Source organism: Saccoglossus kowalevskii, chromosome 2, assembly GCF_978046115.1.
Source record: "Saccoglossus kowalevskii chromosome 2, keSacKowa6.1, whole genome shotgun sequence".
NCBI classification, from domain to species: domain Eukaryota; kingdom Metazoa; phylum Hemichordata; class Enteropneusta; family Harrimaniidae; genus Saccoglossus; species Saccoglossus kowalevskii.
In genome coordinates, this window is record NC_140642.1 from 27,762,168 (window position 1) to 27,781,485 (window position 19,318).

Sequence of the window (19,318 nt, forward strand, 5' to 3'; positions counted from 1 at the left end):
CTTTCTAAACAAATTTCAGCTCCTGACTCACTTTTCTAAAACATCCGTTCTCCTGAAGCACTTTACCACTGAACCATTCCTTCTGAAACCCTTTACCTACGCCCCATTCCTTCTAAAACCCTTTACCAACGCCCCATTCCTTCTAAAACCCTTTACCAACGCACCTATTCCTACTGAAACCCTTTACCAACGCACCATCGCCTTCTGAAACCCTTTACCAACACACCATTGCTTCTAAAACCCTTTACAAACGAACCTATTCCTACTGAACCCCTTTACCAACGCACCATTCCTTATAAAACCCTAAACCAACGCACCTATTCCGTCTGAAACCCTTTACTAACGCACCATACTTTCTAAAACCCTACACCAACGCACCATTCCTTCTAAAAACCCTTTACCAACGCACCTATTCATACTGAAACCCTTTACCAACGCACCATTCCTTATAAAACCCTAAACCAACGCACCTATCCCGTCTGAAACCCTTTACCAATGCACCATACTTTCTAAAACCCTACACCAACGCACCTATTCCGTCTGAAACCCTTTACCGACGCACCATTCCTTCTAAAACCCTACACCAACGCACATATTCCGTCTGAAACCCTTTACCGACGCACCATTCCTTCTAAAACCCTACACCAACGCACCTATTCCGTCTGAAACCCTTTACCGACGCATCATTTCTTCTGAACTACTTTACCATTGGATCATAAAAAACTGACCAACTTTACAAATTCATCGTATGTCCTGACCACCTTTACCATGGCATCATAAATATTATAAAGCTTTTTCGAAGCACCATACCTACTGAACCACTTAACCAAACTAACTTCGGTTTGAAACATAATCAATATCTATGGTTATTGGTTGGTGCTGTGGTCTCGATGCAAGCTAGCACACCTCTAACTTCCCCAAAAAGTATTTGAAGTGTACAATTAATGACAATTTGATTTATTGACTGATTTATTATGCCCATGGGACTCCAACGACTGTAATAAAATGACTGAAAGGTACACATATGTAACTACAATCTGGGACAATACAATGAAAATGACAAATATGTTATCTAAGATAAGAGATAAATGCACTATGTCATTCTGCGATAATGTCTTTCAAATGTTTGATTGAAACATAGTATTTTGCAATATATTAGGCCTAAGAGACAAATGCTATGAATGAAACAGATAGCTAATAATTGTCCCCTGACATAAAATTGAGCACATACACATAACGTCTAACAGCTTTCTATCCACATAGACAAAACTTATATTGCACTGTTACATTCAGAGTATAATTGATTTTATAATAATCAATCAATCAATACATGCACATACAGGAGAAAATTAATAAATGTTATCCATTGTAGTCCCATATTGTTCATGGTAGCACAACATTGTTCATTGGCATTACAATGTCCATGACCATTCAAATGCACATTTACAATGACCTATTATAATGTCCATGAATTTTCCAAGGCTTACTATGTCCATGATCCTTCTAAAGCTCACTATAATGTCCATAACCCTCGGATAGCTTACTATAATGTCCACGAAACTTCCAAAGCTTATTATAATGTCCATGATTTCTAAGGCTAACTATAATGTCCATGGATCTTCTAATGTTCACCATAATGTCCATGACCTTTCTAAGGCTCACTATAATGTCCATTACCTTTCTAAAGCTCACTATAATGGCTATGACTCTTCTAATGTTCACTATAATGTCCATGACCCTAGTGCTCACTATAATGCCCATGGCCCTTCTAATGTTTACTATAATGTCCATGACCTTTCTAATGCTCACTATAATGTCTATGGCCAATCTAAGGCTCACTATAGTGTCCATGACCCTTCTAAGGCTAACTATAATGTCCATGACCTTTCTAAGGCTCACTATAATGTCCATTACCTTTCTAAAGCTCACTATAATGGCTATGACTCTTCTAATGTTCACTATAATGTCCATGACCCTAGTGCTCACTATAATGCCCATGGCCCTTCTAATGTTTACTATAATGTCCATGACCTTTCTAATGCTCACTATAATGTCTATGGCCAATCTAAGGCTCACTATAGTGTCAATGACCCTTCTAAGGCTCACTATAATGTCCATGACTCTTTTAAGGCTCACTATAATGACCAGGCTCACTATAATGTCCATGACCTTTCTAATGCTCACTATAATGTCCATGACTCTTTTAAGGCTCACTATAATGGCCAGGCTCACTATAATGTCCACGACCTATCTAAGGCTCACTATAATGTCCATGACCCTTCTAATGTTCACTATAATGTCCATGACCTTTCTAAGGCTCACTATAATGTCCATGACCTTTCTAAGGCTCACTATAATGGCCATGACTCTTCTAATGCTCACTATAATGGCCATGACCCTTCTTATGTTCACTATAATGTCCATGACCCTTCTAATGCTCACCATAATGTCCATGACCTTTCTAAGGCTCACTATAATGGCCATGACCTTTCTAATGCTCACTATAATGTCCATGACCCTTCTTATGTTCACTATAATGTCCATGACCCTTCTAATGCTCACTATAATGTCCATGACCTATCTAAGGCTCACTATAATGTCCATGACCTTTCTAATGCTCACTATAATGTCCATGACCCTTCTTATGTTCACTATAATGTCCATGACCCTTCTAATGCTCACTATAATGTCCATGACCTTTCTAAGGCTCACTATAATGGCCATGACTCTTCTAATGCTCACTATAATGTCCATGACCCTTCTTATGTTCACTATAATGTCCATGACCCTTCTAATGCTCACTATTATGTCTATGGCCTATCTGAGGCTCACTATAATGGCCATGACCCTTCTAAGGCTCACTATAATGGCCATGACCCTTCTAATGCTCACTATAATGTCCATGACCCTTCTTATGTTCACTATAATGTCCATGACCCCTCTAATGCTCACTATAATGTCCATGACCTATCTAAGGCTCACTATAATGTCCATGACCTATCTAAGGCTCACTATAATGGCCATGACTCTTCTAATGCTCACTATAATGTCCATGACCCTTCTTATGTTCACTATAATGTCCATGACCCTTCTAATGCTCACTATAATGTCCATGACCTATCTAAGGCTCACTATAATGGCCATGACCCTTCTAATGCTCACTATAATGTCCATGACCCTTCTTATGTTCACTATAATGTCCATGACCCCTCTAATGCTCACTATAATGTCCATGGCCTATCTGAGGCTCACTATAATGTCCATGACTCTTTTAAGGCTCACTATAATGGCCATGATCTTTCTAAGGCTCACTATAATGTCCATGACCTTTCTAAGGCTCACTATAATGGCCATGACTTTTCTAATGCTCACTATTATGTCCATGACCCTTCTAAAACTCACTATAATCGCCATGACCCTTCTAATGCTCACTATAATGACCATGACCTTTCTAAGGCTCACTATAATGGCCATGACTCTTCTAATGCTCACTATTATGTCCATGACCCTTATAATGCTCACTATTATGTCCATGACTTTTCTAGTGCTCACTATAATGTCAATGACCTTTCTAATGCTCACTATAATGTCCATGACCCTTCTAATGCTCACTATTATGTCCATGACCTTTCTAAAGCTCACTATAATGTCCATGACTCTTCTAAAGCCCACTATAATGTCCATGACCTTTCTAAGGCTCACTATAATGGCCATGACCGATCTAAGGCACACTATAATGTCCATGACTCTTCTAATGCTCACTATAATGTCCATTACCTTTCTAAAACTCACGATAAAGTCCATGACTCTTCTAATGTTCACTATAATGTCCATTACCTTTCTAAAGCTAACTATAATGTCTATGACTCTTCTAAAGTTCACTATAATGGCCATGACTTTTCTAATGCTCACTATAATGTCCATGACCCTTCTAAGGCTAACTATAATGTCCATGACCTTTCTAAAGCTCACTATAATGTCCATGACTCTTCTAATGCTCACTATAATGTCAATGACCTTTCTAATGCTCACTATAATGTCCATGACCCTTCTAAGGCTAACTATAATGTCCATGACCTTTCTAAAGCTCACTATAATGTCCATGAGTCTTCTAATGCTCACTATAATGTACATGACCTTTCTAATGCTCACTATAATGTCCATGACCTTTCTAAAGCTCACTATAATGTCCATGACTCTTTTAATGCTCACTATAATGTCCATGATCTTCTAATGCTCAATATAATGTCCATGACCTTTCTAAGGCTCACTATAATGTCCATGACCCTAGTGCTCACTATAATGCCCATGACCCTTCTAATGTTTACTATAATGTCCATGACCCTTCTAATGCTCACTATTATGTCCATGACCTTTCTAAAGCTCACTATAATGTCCATGACTCTTCTAAAGCCCACTATAATGTCCATGACCTTTCTAAGGCTCACTATAATGGCCATTACCTATCTAAGGCTCACTATAATGTCCATGACTCTTCTAATGCTCACTATAATGTCCATGACCTTTCTAAGGCTCACTATAATGGCCATGACCTTTCTAATGCTCACTATAATGTCCATGACCTTTCTAAGGCTCACTATAATGGCCATGACCTTTCCAATGCTCACTATAATGTCCATGACCTTTCTAAGGCTCCCTATAATGTCCATGACCTTTCTAAGGCTCACTATAATGTCCATGACCTATCTATGGCTCGCTATAATGTCCATGAGCTATCTAAGGCTCACTATAATGTCTATGACCTTTCTAAGGCTCACTATAATGGCCATGACCTTTCTAAGGCTCACTATAATGGCCATGACCTTTCTAATGCTCACTATAATGTCCATGACCTTTCTAAGGCTCACTATAATGGCCATGACCTTTCTAATGCTCACTATAATGGCCATGGCCTTTCTATGGCTCGCTATAATGTCCATGAGCTATCTAAGGCTCACTATAATGTCTATGACCTTTCTAAGGCTCACTATAATGTCCATGACCTTTCTAAGGCTCACTATAATGGTCATGACCTTTCTAATGCTCACTATAATGTCCATGACCTTTCTAAGGCTCACTATAATGGCCATGACCTTTCTAATGCTCACTATAATGGTCATGGCCTTTCTAAGGCTCACTATAATGTCCATGACCCTTCTAAGGCTAACTATAATGTCCATGACCTTTCTAATGCTCATTAAAATGTCCATGACACTTATAATGCTCACAATAATGTCCAAAAGCTTTCTACAATATCTATATGGCACTTACTCACTATAATTTCCATGACTATTCTAATACTTACTATAATGTCAATGACCCTTCTAAAGCACACTTTAATGACCATGGCCTGTCTAAGGCAGATTGGCAATGTTCGTTGATGGCACACTATTATATGCAAGAGAGTGATAAAGCACTACAGACAGTTCATTGGTGTGCTAAGGCATGTTATAATGTTTATGGCCTTCAAAGGCACAAATATTATGTTCACAGACCTTCAAAAGTACATTTGTAATGTTTATAACGTAGACGATCGTCTTAAGCATATTACAATATTCATGGCTCTTCAAAGAGTCACTATAATCTTTATGACAGTGCTAACACGCTATATTACGTTCATGTTTGCAATAAATCATCCTATCTTCCTTCTAATATAATGTTCCTGTCAGCGTAGAGCTAAAGCTGGAAGTTAATGCAGCGCACAGGAAAGGATAATGTCCCTCGCTGTATCGAACCAGGTATATTGATGCTGGAAGTTCAACTGTATGGCAGTGATGATACTCTTCATATTGGTCTTAATTTGATAAGGGTCGCGGCATCGACCCTACTGAAATTGTATTGATCGTGTATTTTTTTCTGAAACAAGTGCCAAGTGCGAAAAATGTGCACAATCAATTGTCATATACAATTTGTGAATGAATGTAAAATCAAGGAATCAATACTCCCCAAAAATATGAATGTTGTGCAGGTTTATATTTTAGGCAAACTAAAAAGTAATAGCGAAATTATGACGAGATTGGAATGATATTGATATATTAAAAGTTCAGAGAAGAGGATAATAGTGCACAATATTTTCTTTTTAAGTTGTATGTCTTCATACTAATATCTAAGACATTGTTTGTTATATGTTGTATGTATACGTATGTAACATGACTGCAGTTTGTCGTAATCAACAAAAGTGTGCTATTGTATGTGTATGTTATTTTTACAATTGATAACGGGACAATTTTCAATTATTAACGATCTACTGTGAATTTAATATTTTGGATTATTACGTATGTACTGCAGTTTAATTGGTTGCACCTCTGAATATATAATATTGGTATTTCCACTACCAACATGCAAACGAACATCACAAAAACATACTCGCGTCGGATTTTGTCGTTAATGCAGTGCTCATTGGGTTACCACTATGTGTAGCTTTGAAATACCTTGTAGTTTTTATCATAGAGAATCGTGTAAACTGTAGAATCTGTAATTAGGCAATGGTTATGACGTGCATGACAATCGGTATTTCACTGGCGATATGCAAATTATATTGTATTTAATGACTCGTATACAAAAACCCGTGAGCTGTAAAACACTCTTCAGTCTTTATGTCCTTGGAAATCACGTTTATTTTTTGATCAACGTTAAAATACATTTTAATCTGCCCTATGTGACATTAATTATAGTTCATTGTTTTTTTTATTTTATTTTGAAATGGTCTCATATTTTCTCCTTTTATGCTGGAACAACTAATCACTGATCACAATTTAAAATAGGTCAATGTCCTTAGGCCTATTTATATGACAGGCAGATTATTCAGTGTAGCAATATCAGAACCTCATATCCCCGTCCTTACTTATGTGAGTATGACAGTTATTTTCATTCGTGATTCAGTAAATCAATGCTTTGCCTTTGCGGCCACAGCATGCACCGTAGACATGACCAAGGACATTATACTGTTTCAATGAAGAGCTATGAATATTGTAATATGCTTAACACGGCCGTTTACATTATAAACATGCCTTCGAAAATTCATGAATATTATAATTGTGCTTCAGAGTAACCACATACTATGACGTCATACTACAGCAAGGAGAAATGCAATCAGAACGAATCCCTGGGTGTAATGATATCATACTAGAACAACGTGAAACGGTATATATGTATGCTTCGTTGGCGAGAAAACGATCAGAAAATAGAGCGCACTCCAAGGGGTTATGAGGTTCAGTCAAGAATGAGTTACCCATCAGAAATCTTTTATTATGCTATTCACATATGTCTGACGATATTTGTTTTTATTCACATTTTGTCAAATTCTTTTACGTTTTGTAGTCTTTGTGGGCATTAATTTTTTTTCCGCCTTTTCACGACCATTTTTTATTTCTAGAATTGTTCAGCCCCCCCTCACGTTTTGAAATGACGAACCTTTACTATTTAATAGCAGGGACATTATTGATTCATGTTGGTTGTATTAAATGAGTGCAGTATAAGAAAATATATGTGCAGTGCTTAAACATGTGCTTCTCATCCTCAATTTCTCTTCAACGAAATTAGAGGATTTGTCGGCATTAAGATTGAATCGAGTATACGTTCAAGCACATATATTAATGCTATTAGATTACTGGTGTTATGGGCAAATCAATGTATCATGATTACGGCTAGGATAAAGATAATAACGGGGATGAAGTATATGACGTGTGTACTACACATAGAGATTTGGAGTGACAGGAGATAATTGGGTATTGATGTTGATGCTTGCGATCATCCCAGTTTATCGACACAAATAGCACAGTTACTAGTATATATATATACATATCAATTATATGTGAATATCAAGTTACACATATCAGTTCATCGGAAGAATGTGCATCTTTCCTTGATATTATACAAGTCTAAAATGAGTACTGTAAGTCAACAACTCTGTAAAACATATTTGCGTTCAAAAATCATCTATGCAATTTCATCATAATATAACAATGCAATCGGACACCGAATATGTGATGACATCATTCAACGCCAAGATGAAATGTAGACATAAACAAACCGTGTACTATGATGACATCATAATACAACCGAGTACAAGGACACCATATCATCATCGTCCACCTCTAAGATGACATCATAATATAACCAGGTACAATGACGCCATATCACCATCGTCCACCTCTAAGATGACATCATAATACAACCAGGTACAATGACGCCATATCATCATCGTCCACCTCTAAGATGACATCATAATACAACCAGGTACAATGACGCCATATCACCATCGTCCACCTCTAAGATGACATCATAATACAACCAGGTACAATGACGCCATATCATCATCGTCCACCTCTAAGATGACATCATAATACAACCAGGTACAAGGACACCATATCATCATCGTCCACCTCTAAGATGACATCATAATACAACCAGGTACAATGACACCATATCATCATCGTCCACCTCTAAGATGACATCATAATATAGCCAGGTACAATGACACCATATCACCATCGTCCACCTCTAAGATGACATCATAATACAACCAGATACAATGACACCATATCATCATCGTCCACCTCTAAGATGACATCATAATACAACCAGGTACAATGACACCATATCATCATCGTCCACCTCTAAGATGACATCATAATACAACTAGATACAATGACACCATATCACCATCGTCCACCTCTAAGATGACATCATAATACAACCAGGTACAATGACACCATATCACCATCGTCCACCTCTACGATGACATCATAATACAACCAGGTACAATGACACCATATCATCATCGCCCACCTCTAAGATGACATCATAATACAACCAGGTACAATGACACCATATTATCATCGCCCACCTCTAAGATGACATCATAATACAACAAGGTACAATGACACCATATCATCATCGTCCACCTCTAAGATGACTTCATAATACAGCCAGGTACAATGACACCATATCACCATCGTCCACCTCTAAGATGACATCATAATACATCCAGGTACAATGACACCATATCACCATCGTCCACCTCTAAGATGACTTCATAATACAGCCAGGTACAATGACACCATATCACCATCGTCCACCTCTAAGATGACATCATAATACAGCCAGGTACAATGACACCATATCACCATCGTCCACCTCTAAGATGACATCATAATACAACCAGATACAATGACACCATATCATCATCGTCCACCTCTAAGATGACATCATAATACAACCAGGTACAACGACACCATATCATCATCGTCCACCTCTAAGATGACATCATAATACATCCAGGTACAATGACACCATATCATCATCGTCCACCTCTAAGATGACATCATAATACAACCAGATACAATGACACCATATCATCATCGTCCACCTCTAAGATGACATAATACAACCAGGTACAATGACACCATATCATCATCATCCACATCTAAGATGACATCATAATACAACAAGATACAATGCCATCAGAAACCATATTTGTGATGACATCGTACTACATTGGCACGTGACCACGGACCACGTGGCGACAAATATGGTATTTAAACAATTCAAGAACTCAGAATCATGTATATAGTACACCATTTGTTTTACCCCCCACACACAACTACCAAATTCATTACATTTCATTTCATTTTGACCGACAACAATCCTATTATTGAACGTCACGCCGCTTTTGTATTCCATGCTCGGGACTGACATAAGAGATAACAGTGTTAGTGTAAATCCAGTGCTCTTAGGTTTGTATATATTTCATGGCCCTCGTCTAGCTATATATTTGTTAATATCGAGCACAATAAAAAATAGTGAAAAAATGAAAATATTAAAATGTGGATCGTAAACCGGTGTTCGGAGAATGTGAACAAACGCAGTCGATGGCGTTACATCACTCACCGTCAGTCAGTTTCATTACAAGTATATTCACTGTATTAACGAGAATTCCAAAACAACTGACAAGAATAAAGTGGCTGACCTTTAGCTGTTCATATGTTTTGTATAACTCATCGCCCCGTAATAGCAGTAGACACAAGGCAAAAATGGAACTGAATTAGAATGGCGTCCAGAAAGATATAAATATCCTACACACAAAGGCACGTGTTCCTGTCTCATATATTTGTAAATGCAATGCACATGACGTATTACAAATATTGTTTATTTCATATCAGTTGTTTATTTTAACGCACTTTATACTACGTTGACAGCTCGGGAGATATATTAGGTCTATGTTTTCCATACAAGTGTAATAATAACATTTATGACTTATTTTATATTTTACGTAAAATACCGTTTCACTTCTCCGAGCGGGTTCTTTGGAAGCAAACTTACTTTAATCAAGTATTCTGTGCATTAATGTGATAAAACACTCACATATTGCCAGAATGTACGACTTTTTAACGTTATTAATGATTATGAGGACATTACTTTTGCAATATCTAAAATATGCATGCATCACGCGCAGAATAGAATATGTAAAATGAGTTGTTAAAACATGCATTTATGTGTGACACTAAACAATGCAAGTTGGTACAAATATGATTTAATTTCACCAACATTTAAACGCTACAATAGCAGTGATAATAATTCGTCTCAACGTTATTTCTCATTTTGATCAGTGTCAATCTGTTTTGGAAGCGGGGAACCGTCAAATAAATATACACCAAACGCATCAGCTTTTTAACAGCAGTTTTCATAAAAACACATTTTGCTATTTCACAATGAGGGGCGTGCTTGGTGACATGGCGCACCGTCGTAGAGCGATGATCATCAGTCGAGATTATTATTCGAGATTGTCTAAATGGTTTATCATGTCTTTTTGTATCGTGAATTTAATCTAATATGGCGGATTCATACATCCTTGTCATTAATCTCCATTACTCAATTTTTCCCAGATATACATGATCCAGTTTAAAGATGGCTTCAATATTAAATCTAGTTTTATACAAATAGGTATTCATTCAGTGGTCTGATTGTCGACTAAGTTTTATAACTTAACTGGAATAGTTCAAATGAATGACTATTTCAATTTGTGTATGTCATTTTCGAATTAACCTCACATAACCGACAGGCGGCCATTCTATTTTCATGTATTCATTCGGTAATCCCGACTATATCTGACACGACGCCGCGTCATATCAGCTACTATTTTGTATAATATTGTTTGTTGAGCTTTAAAAAGCCCACCCGACTGTTATTTTAATATGCACGTGTGATTCATCATACTTGCAGGATAATACACATGTATCCACGCTACAACTACATTAACTGTTTGCCATTTGGACACCAATAGACCAATACTCAAAACTGGCTTCAACTAGATGGGTTTCACATGATGCTCTTTTATTTAGCAGCTTGATTGACTGATTGTATATGTCATTAAGCATTCGCATATTTTATTTTGAGATCTGATGTTTGTCGGCCGTCTATTTCGTTGAACCTAGCAAAGTAAAGTAAAGTGCTGCAATTTCAACGTCGAATGTGACATTTTCAATAACATTGTTTATTACGTTATGTGTTTTGTAATTTCCACACGCGATGAAACGTTGGTAGAAGTGTATTTAATATATGGACAGTAGTGAATAGGAGAGGCGACAATCCACATTACATATGCACAAGAGGCATCTACGTCTCCCATAAGGGCGGTTCTACTAAACGTATTTAGCTTCCATTAACATGTTTCATGAATTTAAATGACCGCTGAAAGCAGCTGGTGTGCACAGAGGATGAATGAGAATTCGGTTTGAAGACCGACACAAGAATGGATGGGCTTGATGATAGACACAGTGCATTCGTTACGAATGCCCAGCTTTCTTATCTATGATTAAGTAATATGATAAAAACAACTAAAAGTAAAGCAACAAAAATACAACGGCTGTCACTTTCATTTCACCTTTTCCTGTAACCAAGGTGACCGCCATTTAAAAGATGAAACTGAGTGCCAGTGGAAATAGCGTTCAGTCAACCTCAATGGTAACGCACGATTAAATCAATTGCATGTACGATGAACAGGACGACAATATTCGATTGTTGCAGGAATAATTATGAGAATACAAATTTAATTAAGGTACTGACAACCGATCGGCGGTAATTTTACTGAATTTTCCATTTTTTGCATGTGAATAGCTAACTAGCGGCATGGCAATACGTGTTCTTAAACCAGTAAACGGCATATCCTGTAATCCGTTCGATAAAAAGCTGAATATTGTCTTTCTTACTACTCAAATTATAACTGAAAGATATTTGATATAAAGCAGTATGCTTTAAAACCACGCACTTTGTATACAGAACACGCATGCGCAGAAAGTCATATGCATTGTCAGTGAGGTTTTAAGGCAATAATGTATGACAAATTTACGTAAAAACATTACTCACCCGTTTTAAATTGCGTGTCGAATACTTTAGCTTCATGTTATTTTACCGGACTCCTCTGTCGTTTTTCTCTCACATCACTAGGCATCCCTCTAGCACATACTCCAAGTACCGCATGGAAGTACTCCGGTGGCTGCTTCGAGCTGTGTTACGACAAAACACACACAGATAAAGAAAAATCGCATGCCGTATTTTCCCTACATTGCGATTTTCTCAGGGGATTACCAATCAGGTCGTATTTTATTCTAGTTCAATCTATATTTAAATTACGTAGGGAAATATACAGGGCAATGTCATGTTTGTATAATATAACATTGCACAAGATAATACTACTAGAAATCCCCTATCTCAGACAATTAGATTGCCTAGTATTTCCTTGTTCCACATAATCGCTTGAGGCTACGCATTCTTCGGCTTCACTAAATAAATACGCGTTAGTTAATTCTGTTTTTCTTTTCTTTCGCACTGATCGCCATTTTGCATAAAAAATAAAATCCCTGGGGACAATGATAATACCGAATTTCTTATCTTCAAATTGCCAAATCACGATTCTCTGCAGTGCGCAAGGTCAAATTGTGACAAAGAATATCGACGTCACTACAAAAAAAAAAAAAAAAAAAAATCTGAGACATGCCAATGGTAAACATATACAGCTTGACATTCCAGTCAAATTGGCGTCAAACTGTGCATGTGTAAATAAATTCACACAAATACTTACGCATTTCGACATCATAGAAAAATCTGGCAGCGAATAAAGGAGGACGGCTTTTTATACTGTATTAGTTCTCTCGACGATATTTCCAAATCATGCAGTGATGCCGAGGTTGGTCTCCGTATGCTCTGCTGTAATACAAAATGTCTATTCTGTGGCCTACAACACGTCGATTTGTTCCAGTCAAATGTATCCCAGTAGCTAAACAGTCATACTAAATCATAGGTGAATTACGTTAACTATCGACCGATTGTCGCGTTTTTCCACAGCTCAGTGAACGGCTCGTGAGTAGGTTTCCCGGCTTATCGGTGAAGCGGTTAGCCCAGAGAATAGCGATCAGAGGCAGTGATTCAATGAGAAGAGCTAACAATTCTACTCATCTTACTAACGTTAATTCCGAAACGTAAATAATTATATCGATATTTATCCATGTATCACTGTACACTTTCTCAGTATATAATTAGTAGTAATATTTGACACTGCCATTTGAGTATGCGAGTAACGATATCGATAGTATGGAGGTTTATAACACTGGTGAGAGAGAGACTTTGACCTTATTGCATTAACGAAGATATTGCATACATCACTCTCATTGGTTCCGCCGGAAGAATATCAACTCCTTCCTTTCGTGGCAACCATCCTCGTTCGCAGGTGTTATATTTAACAATATACAGTTATTATTTGCGCCAGTTGCTCGTATTCTATTTATTTAATTCTATGTGAATAATACAGATTGTGTTTGTTGAATTCTCAAACCAGGGACAACGGTATCCGCCATATTAATGCGGCTTCTCATGACTCTTCGCCAACAGTAACCACTCAAATAGTACGTCTTCCCATGACCTTGGAAGAACAATATATCCACACAACTAATATGGTTTCTCATTATCCTGGGCCAACAATATTCCCACGACTAATGTGGTTTCCCCTGACCCAGAGCCAACAATGTCCACACGGCTAATATGGTTTGCCCTGGCCCTGAACCAACAATATCCACATGCCTTGTGTGGTTTCCCCTGGCCCTAATCCTAAGCCCCTTGTCCCTGAGCCAACAATGTCCACACGACTAACGTGGTTTCCCTTGTCCCTGAGCCAACAATGTCCACACGACTAATGTGGTTTCCCTTGTCCCTGAGCTTTGAGTATCCACACGACTAATGTGGTACTTCTTTTTCCGAGGGCCAACAATGTCCACACGACTAATGTGGTTTCCTTTGTCCCTGAGCCAACAATGTCCACACGACTAATGTGGTTTCCCATGTCCCTGAGCCAACAATGTCCACACAACTAATGTGGTTTCCCTTGTCCCTGAGCCAACAATGTCCACACGACTAATGTGGTTTCCCTTGTCCCTGAGCCAACAATGTCTACACGACTAATGTGGTTTCCCTTGTCCCTGAGCCAACAATGTCCACACGCCTAATGTGGTTTCCCTTGTCCCTGAGCCAACAATGTCCACACGACTGAAGTGGTTTCCCTTGTCCCTGAGCCAACAATGTCCACACGACTAATGTGGTTTCCCTTGTCCCTGAGCCAACAATGTCCACACGACTAATGTGGTTTCCCTTGTCCCTGAGCCAACAATGTCCACACGACTAATGTGGTTTCCCTTGTCCCTGAGCCAACAATGTCCACACGACTAATGTGGTTTCCCTTGTCCCTGAGCCAACAATGTCCACACGACTAATGTGGTTTCCCTTGTCCCTGAGCCAACATTGTCCACACAACTAATGTGATTTCCCTTGTCCCTGAGCCAACAATGTCCACACGACTAATGTGGTTTCCCTTGTCCCTGAGCCAACAATATTCCCACGACTAATGTGGTTTCCCTTGTCCCTGAGCCAACAATGTCCACACGACTAATGTGGTTTCCCTTGTCTCTGAGCCAACAATGTCCACACGACTAATGTGGTTTCCCTTGTCCCTGAGCCAACAATGTCCACACGACTAATGTGGTTTCCCTTGTCCCTGAGCCAACAATGTCCACACGACTAATGTGGTTTCCCTTGTCCCTGAGCCAACAATGTCCACATGACTAATGTGGTTTCCCTTGTCCCTGAGCCAACAATGTCCACACGACTAATGTGGTTTCCCTTGTCCCTGAGCCAACAATGTCCACACGACTAATGTGGTTTCCCTTGTCCCTGAGCCAACAATGTCCACACGACTAATGTGGTTTCCCTCACGTGACGACTAATGGGGGTTCCCTTGTCCCTGAGCTTTGAATATCCACACGACTAATGTGGTACTTCTTTTTCCGAGGGCCAACAATGTCCACACGACTAATGTGGTTTCCTTTGTCCCTGAGCCAACAATGTCTACACGACTAATGTGGTTTCCCATGTCCCTGAGCCAACAATGTCCACACAACTAATGTGGTTTCCCTTGTCCCTGAGCCAACAATGTCCACACGACTAATGTGGTTTCCCTTGTCCCTGTGCCAACAATGTCTACACGACTAATGTGGTTTCCCTTGTCCCTGAGCCAACAATGTCCACACGCCTAATGTGGTTTCCCTTGTCCCTGAGCCAACAATGTCCACACGACTGAAGTGGTTTCCCTTGTCCCTGAGCCAACAATGTCCACACGACTAATGTGGTTTCCCTTGTCCCTGAGCCAACAATGTCCACATGACTAATGTGGTTTCCCTTGTCCCTGAGCCAACAATGTCCACACGAATAATGTGGTTTCCCTTGTCCCTGAGCCAACAATGTCCACACGACTAATGTGGTTTCCCTTGTCCCTGAGCCAACAATGTCCACACGACTAATGTGGTTTCCCTTGTCCCTGAGCCAACATTGTCCACACAACTAATGTGATTTCCCTTGTCCCTGAGCCAACAATGTCCACACGACTAATGTGGTTTCCCTTGTCCCTGAGCCAACAATATTCCCACGACTAATGTGGTTTCCCTTGTCCCTGAGCCAACAATTTCCACACGACTAATGTGGTTTCCCTTGTCCCTGAGCCAACAATGTCCACACGACTAATGTGGTTTCCCTTGTCCCTGAGCCAACAATGTCCACACGACTAATGTGATTTCCCTTGTCCCTGAGCCAACAATGTCCACACGACTAATGTGGTTTCCCTTGTCCCTGAGCCAACAATATTCCCACGACTAATGTGGTTTCCCTTGTCCCTGAGCCAACAATGTCCACACGACTAATGTGGTTTCCCTCACGTGACGACTAATGGGGGTTCCCTTGTCCCTGAGCTTTGAATATCCACACGACTAATGTGGTACTTCTTTTTCCGAGGGCCAACAATGTCCACACGACTAATGTGGTTTCCTTTGTCCCTGAGCCAACAATGTCCACACGGCTAATGTGGTTTCCCATGTCCCTGAGCCAACAATGTCCACACGACTAATGTGGTTTCCCTTGTCCCTGAGCCAACAATGTCCACACGACTAATGTGATTTCCTTTGTCCCTGAGCCAACAATGTCCACACGACTAATGTGGTTTCCCTTGTCCCTGAGCCAACAATGTCCACACGACTAATGTGGTTTCCCTTGTCCCTGAGCCAACAATGTCCACACGACTAATGTGGTTTCCCTTGTCCCTGAGCCAACAATGTCCACACGACTAATGGGGGTTCCCTTGTCCCTGAGCCAACAATGTCCACACGACTAATGTGGTTTCCCTTGTCCCTGAGCCAACAATGTCTACACGACTAATGTGGTTTCCCTTGTCTCTGAGCCAACAATGTCTACACGACTAATGTGGTTTCCCTTGTCCCTGAGCCAACAATGTCCACACGACTAATGTGGTTTCCTTTGTCCCTGAGCCAACAATGTCCATACGACTAATGTGGTTTCCCTTGTCCCTGAGCCAACAATGTCCACACGACTAATGTGGTTTCACTTGTCCCTGAGCCAACAATGTCCACACGACTAATGTGGTTTCCCTTGTCCCTGAGCCAACAATGTCCACACGACTAATGTGGTTTCCCTCACGTGACGACTAATGGGGGTTCCCTTGTCCCTGAGCTTTGAATATCCACACGACTAATGTGGTACTTCTTTTTCCGTGGGCCAACAATGTCCACACGACTAACGTGGTTTGCCTTGTCGTGAGCCATAAATATCCACACGACTAATATGGTGTCCTTTGACCCTATACCGACAATATCCACACGACTAATGTGGCTTCTTTTGGCTTTGGATCAACAATTTTAACACTCGTACCACGTCTACTAATGTGTCCTCCTCTTTTTCCTGGATCAATAATGTCAACACTACTAATGTGGCTCCCCTAAATTTTAGACCAACAATATTCAAATAATTACATTCTTAAAGTTTTTTGCAGAATTTCAGATGTATCTTTCATACACTAGATTCCCATTGGTGATTAATTTATTGTCTCTTTTTGACGTTATAGTCTTTAAGTTATAAACGTTGTACACTTTTGTACTTCAATTCGATACATGTAATCTGATTTTACTATGCTGTTGATTCGATGCAGGATGCGACTGTAATATTTGTTTTACTATGCTGCTGATTCAATGCAGGATGCGACTGTAATATTTGCATTGAAAATCATTCCTAAATATGTTATGGAATTGTCAATTTAAAAATTATCCGAGTTTCGTTTGTTCTGTTCATAATCATAATTTTGTTCTTTTTCAAATTGATATTTAATTTTCCAACTTTTGCAGTAGTTGTGTAATTTTATAAGAGAGTTACCTAGTTGACAGAAAACCACTAGACATGGAAACTGAAATTCTTTAATTTATCTTTTATTTAAAACACTGTAAATACATATTACTGTCATACATCACGTGACAGTCGATGCATACCCAAGGGGTGTCAATCAACTCTCAATTATAAAACATGAAGGTGTCTTCGTCGTATACGTAGGATTTCAATCTATTGTTCTTGTCACAGTTTGTTTTGCCTTGTATTCACATCGGTTAATGACAGATTACAAGGGCACTACCCCGCCGTCTCCAAGATGTTCTATTATTTTTATCTGCACAAACATTCACACGATTACGTTTACAAATAATAAATAAATAAGTGGCAATATTTCTAGTAAACAATGAGTATTGCAAGCATTATTTATCGCAGATAACCTCGTGATCTGGGTTATAATACATTATTGATCATATACATTGTCCACTGAGGGAATGACAGGTGTTCGCCTCGAAATAATTATTCGTTCAGGACAGTTAATAATTCATATACAGTATAATATATTTCATGATGAATTTGTGAGAGTGACCTGTTTTTGTATAGCACGGAAACGCAGAGGTGCCCCACTGTCAGTGTTATGGTGGACGTAGCATGACTACGCAGAGGTGCCCCACTGTCAGTGTTATGGTGGACGTAGCATGACTACGCAGAGGTGCCCCACTGTCAGTGTTATGGTGGAACTAGCATGACTACGCAGAGGTGCCCCACTGACAGTGATATAGTGAGCGTAGCACGACTACGCAGAGATGCCCCACTGTCAGTGTTATGGTGGACGTAGCACGACTACGCAGAGGTGCCCACTGTCAGTGTTATGGTGGACGTAGCATGACTACGCAGAGATGCCCCAATGTCAGTGATATGTGGACATAGCACGACTACGCATAATTACGTTTAAAGCGCGATGGTCGTCGCGTAGCGCGTGTTCGAATTTCATGTAAATAAACAATGTATTTTACACGCGTTGTATACGTCGCTATGATTCCCATATCGAACAGGACGCGGCACGACGACTGTCGCCCTTTAAATTATCATATCCTACGTTTAATTGAATAATTTCTGCCGAAGAATATTTGTATGTTGAAGGCTCGTATCTAATCCTATGACATTCAATGAAAACATCACTATCACTACCGTCGCACCACCTCTATGCCAATCCATACCAATTTGTCAATGATGTCGCATATGACAAAAAAGGAAAATAGTATTTTAGTCATTACTTCGATTTTATCAAACACCTGTTTTGCTGGGAAGGATTTTTTTTTAAAATATGCCTGACTATTAATGCCACGCACGTGTGCAATATTTCTAGCTTCAATGAGGGAAAAGTATTTACAATGGCGTTACTGGCGCACATCATCATGGGTGCATATGAATGAGTGTTGTAGACCAGGATGGTCTCTCTAAATCAATCCTAGTTCCATTGTTACTGACTTGTTACAAAATATTTCTCTAGATTAAATATTGCTTCACATCGGAATATCAATGCCGATGACGTCATCTCATCAATCAATGTAGCACAGTAGACGGCTTGGCAATTTTGAATGAGCGC

General features: G+C 39.3%; 1 protein-coding gene across 1 annotated transcript in view; it reads right to left on the bottom strand.

Moving 5' to 3' along the window:
- LOC100370007 (bestrophin-3-like) overlaps nucleotides 1-12,492 on the bottom strand; it is a 32,407-nt gene extending 19,915 nt beyond the window's left edge. The window contains exon 1 of the mRNA XM_078006924.2: nucleotides 12,367-12,492. Coding sequence (XP_077863050.2) covers nucleotides 12,367-12,402 — 36 coding nt within the window. The 5' untranslated portion in view covers nucleotides 12,403-12,492. The remainder of the gene's footprint in view (nucleotides 1-12,366) is intronic.
- Between the last annotated feature and the right edge of the window lie 6,826 nt (nucleotides 12,493-19,318).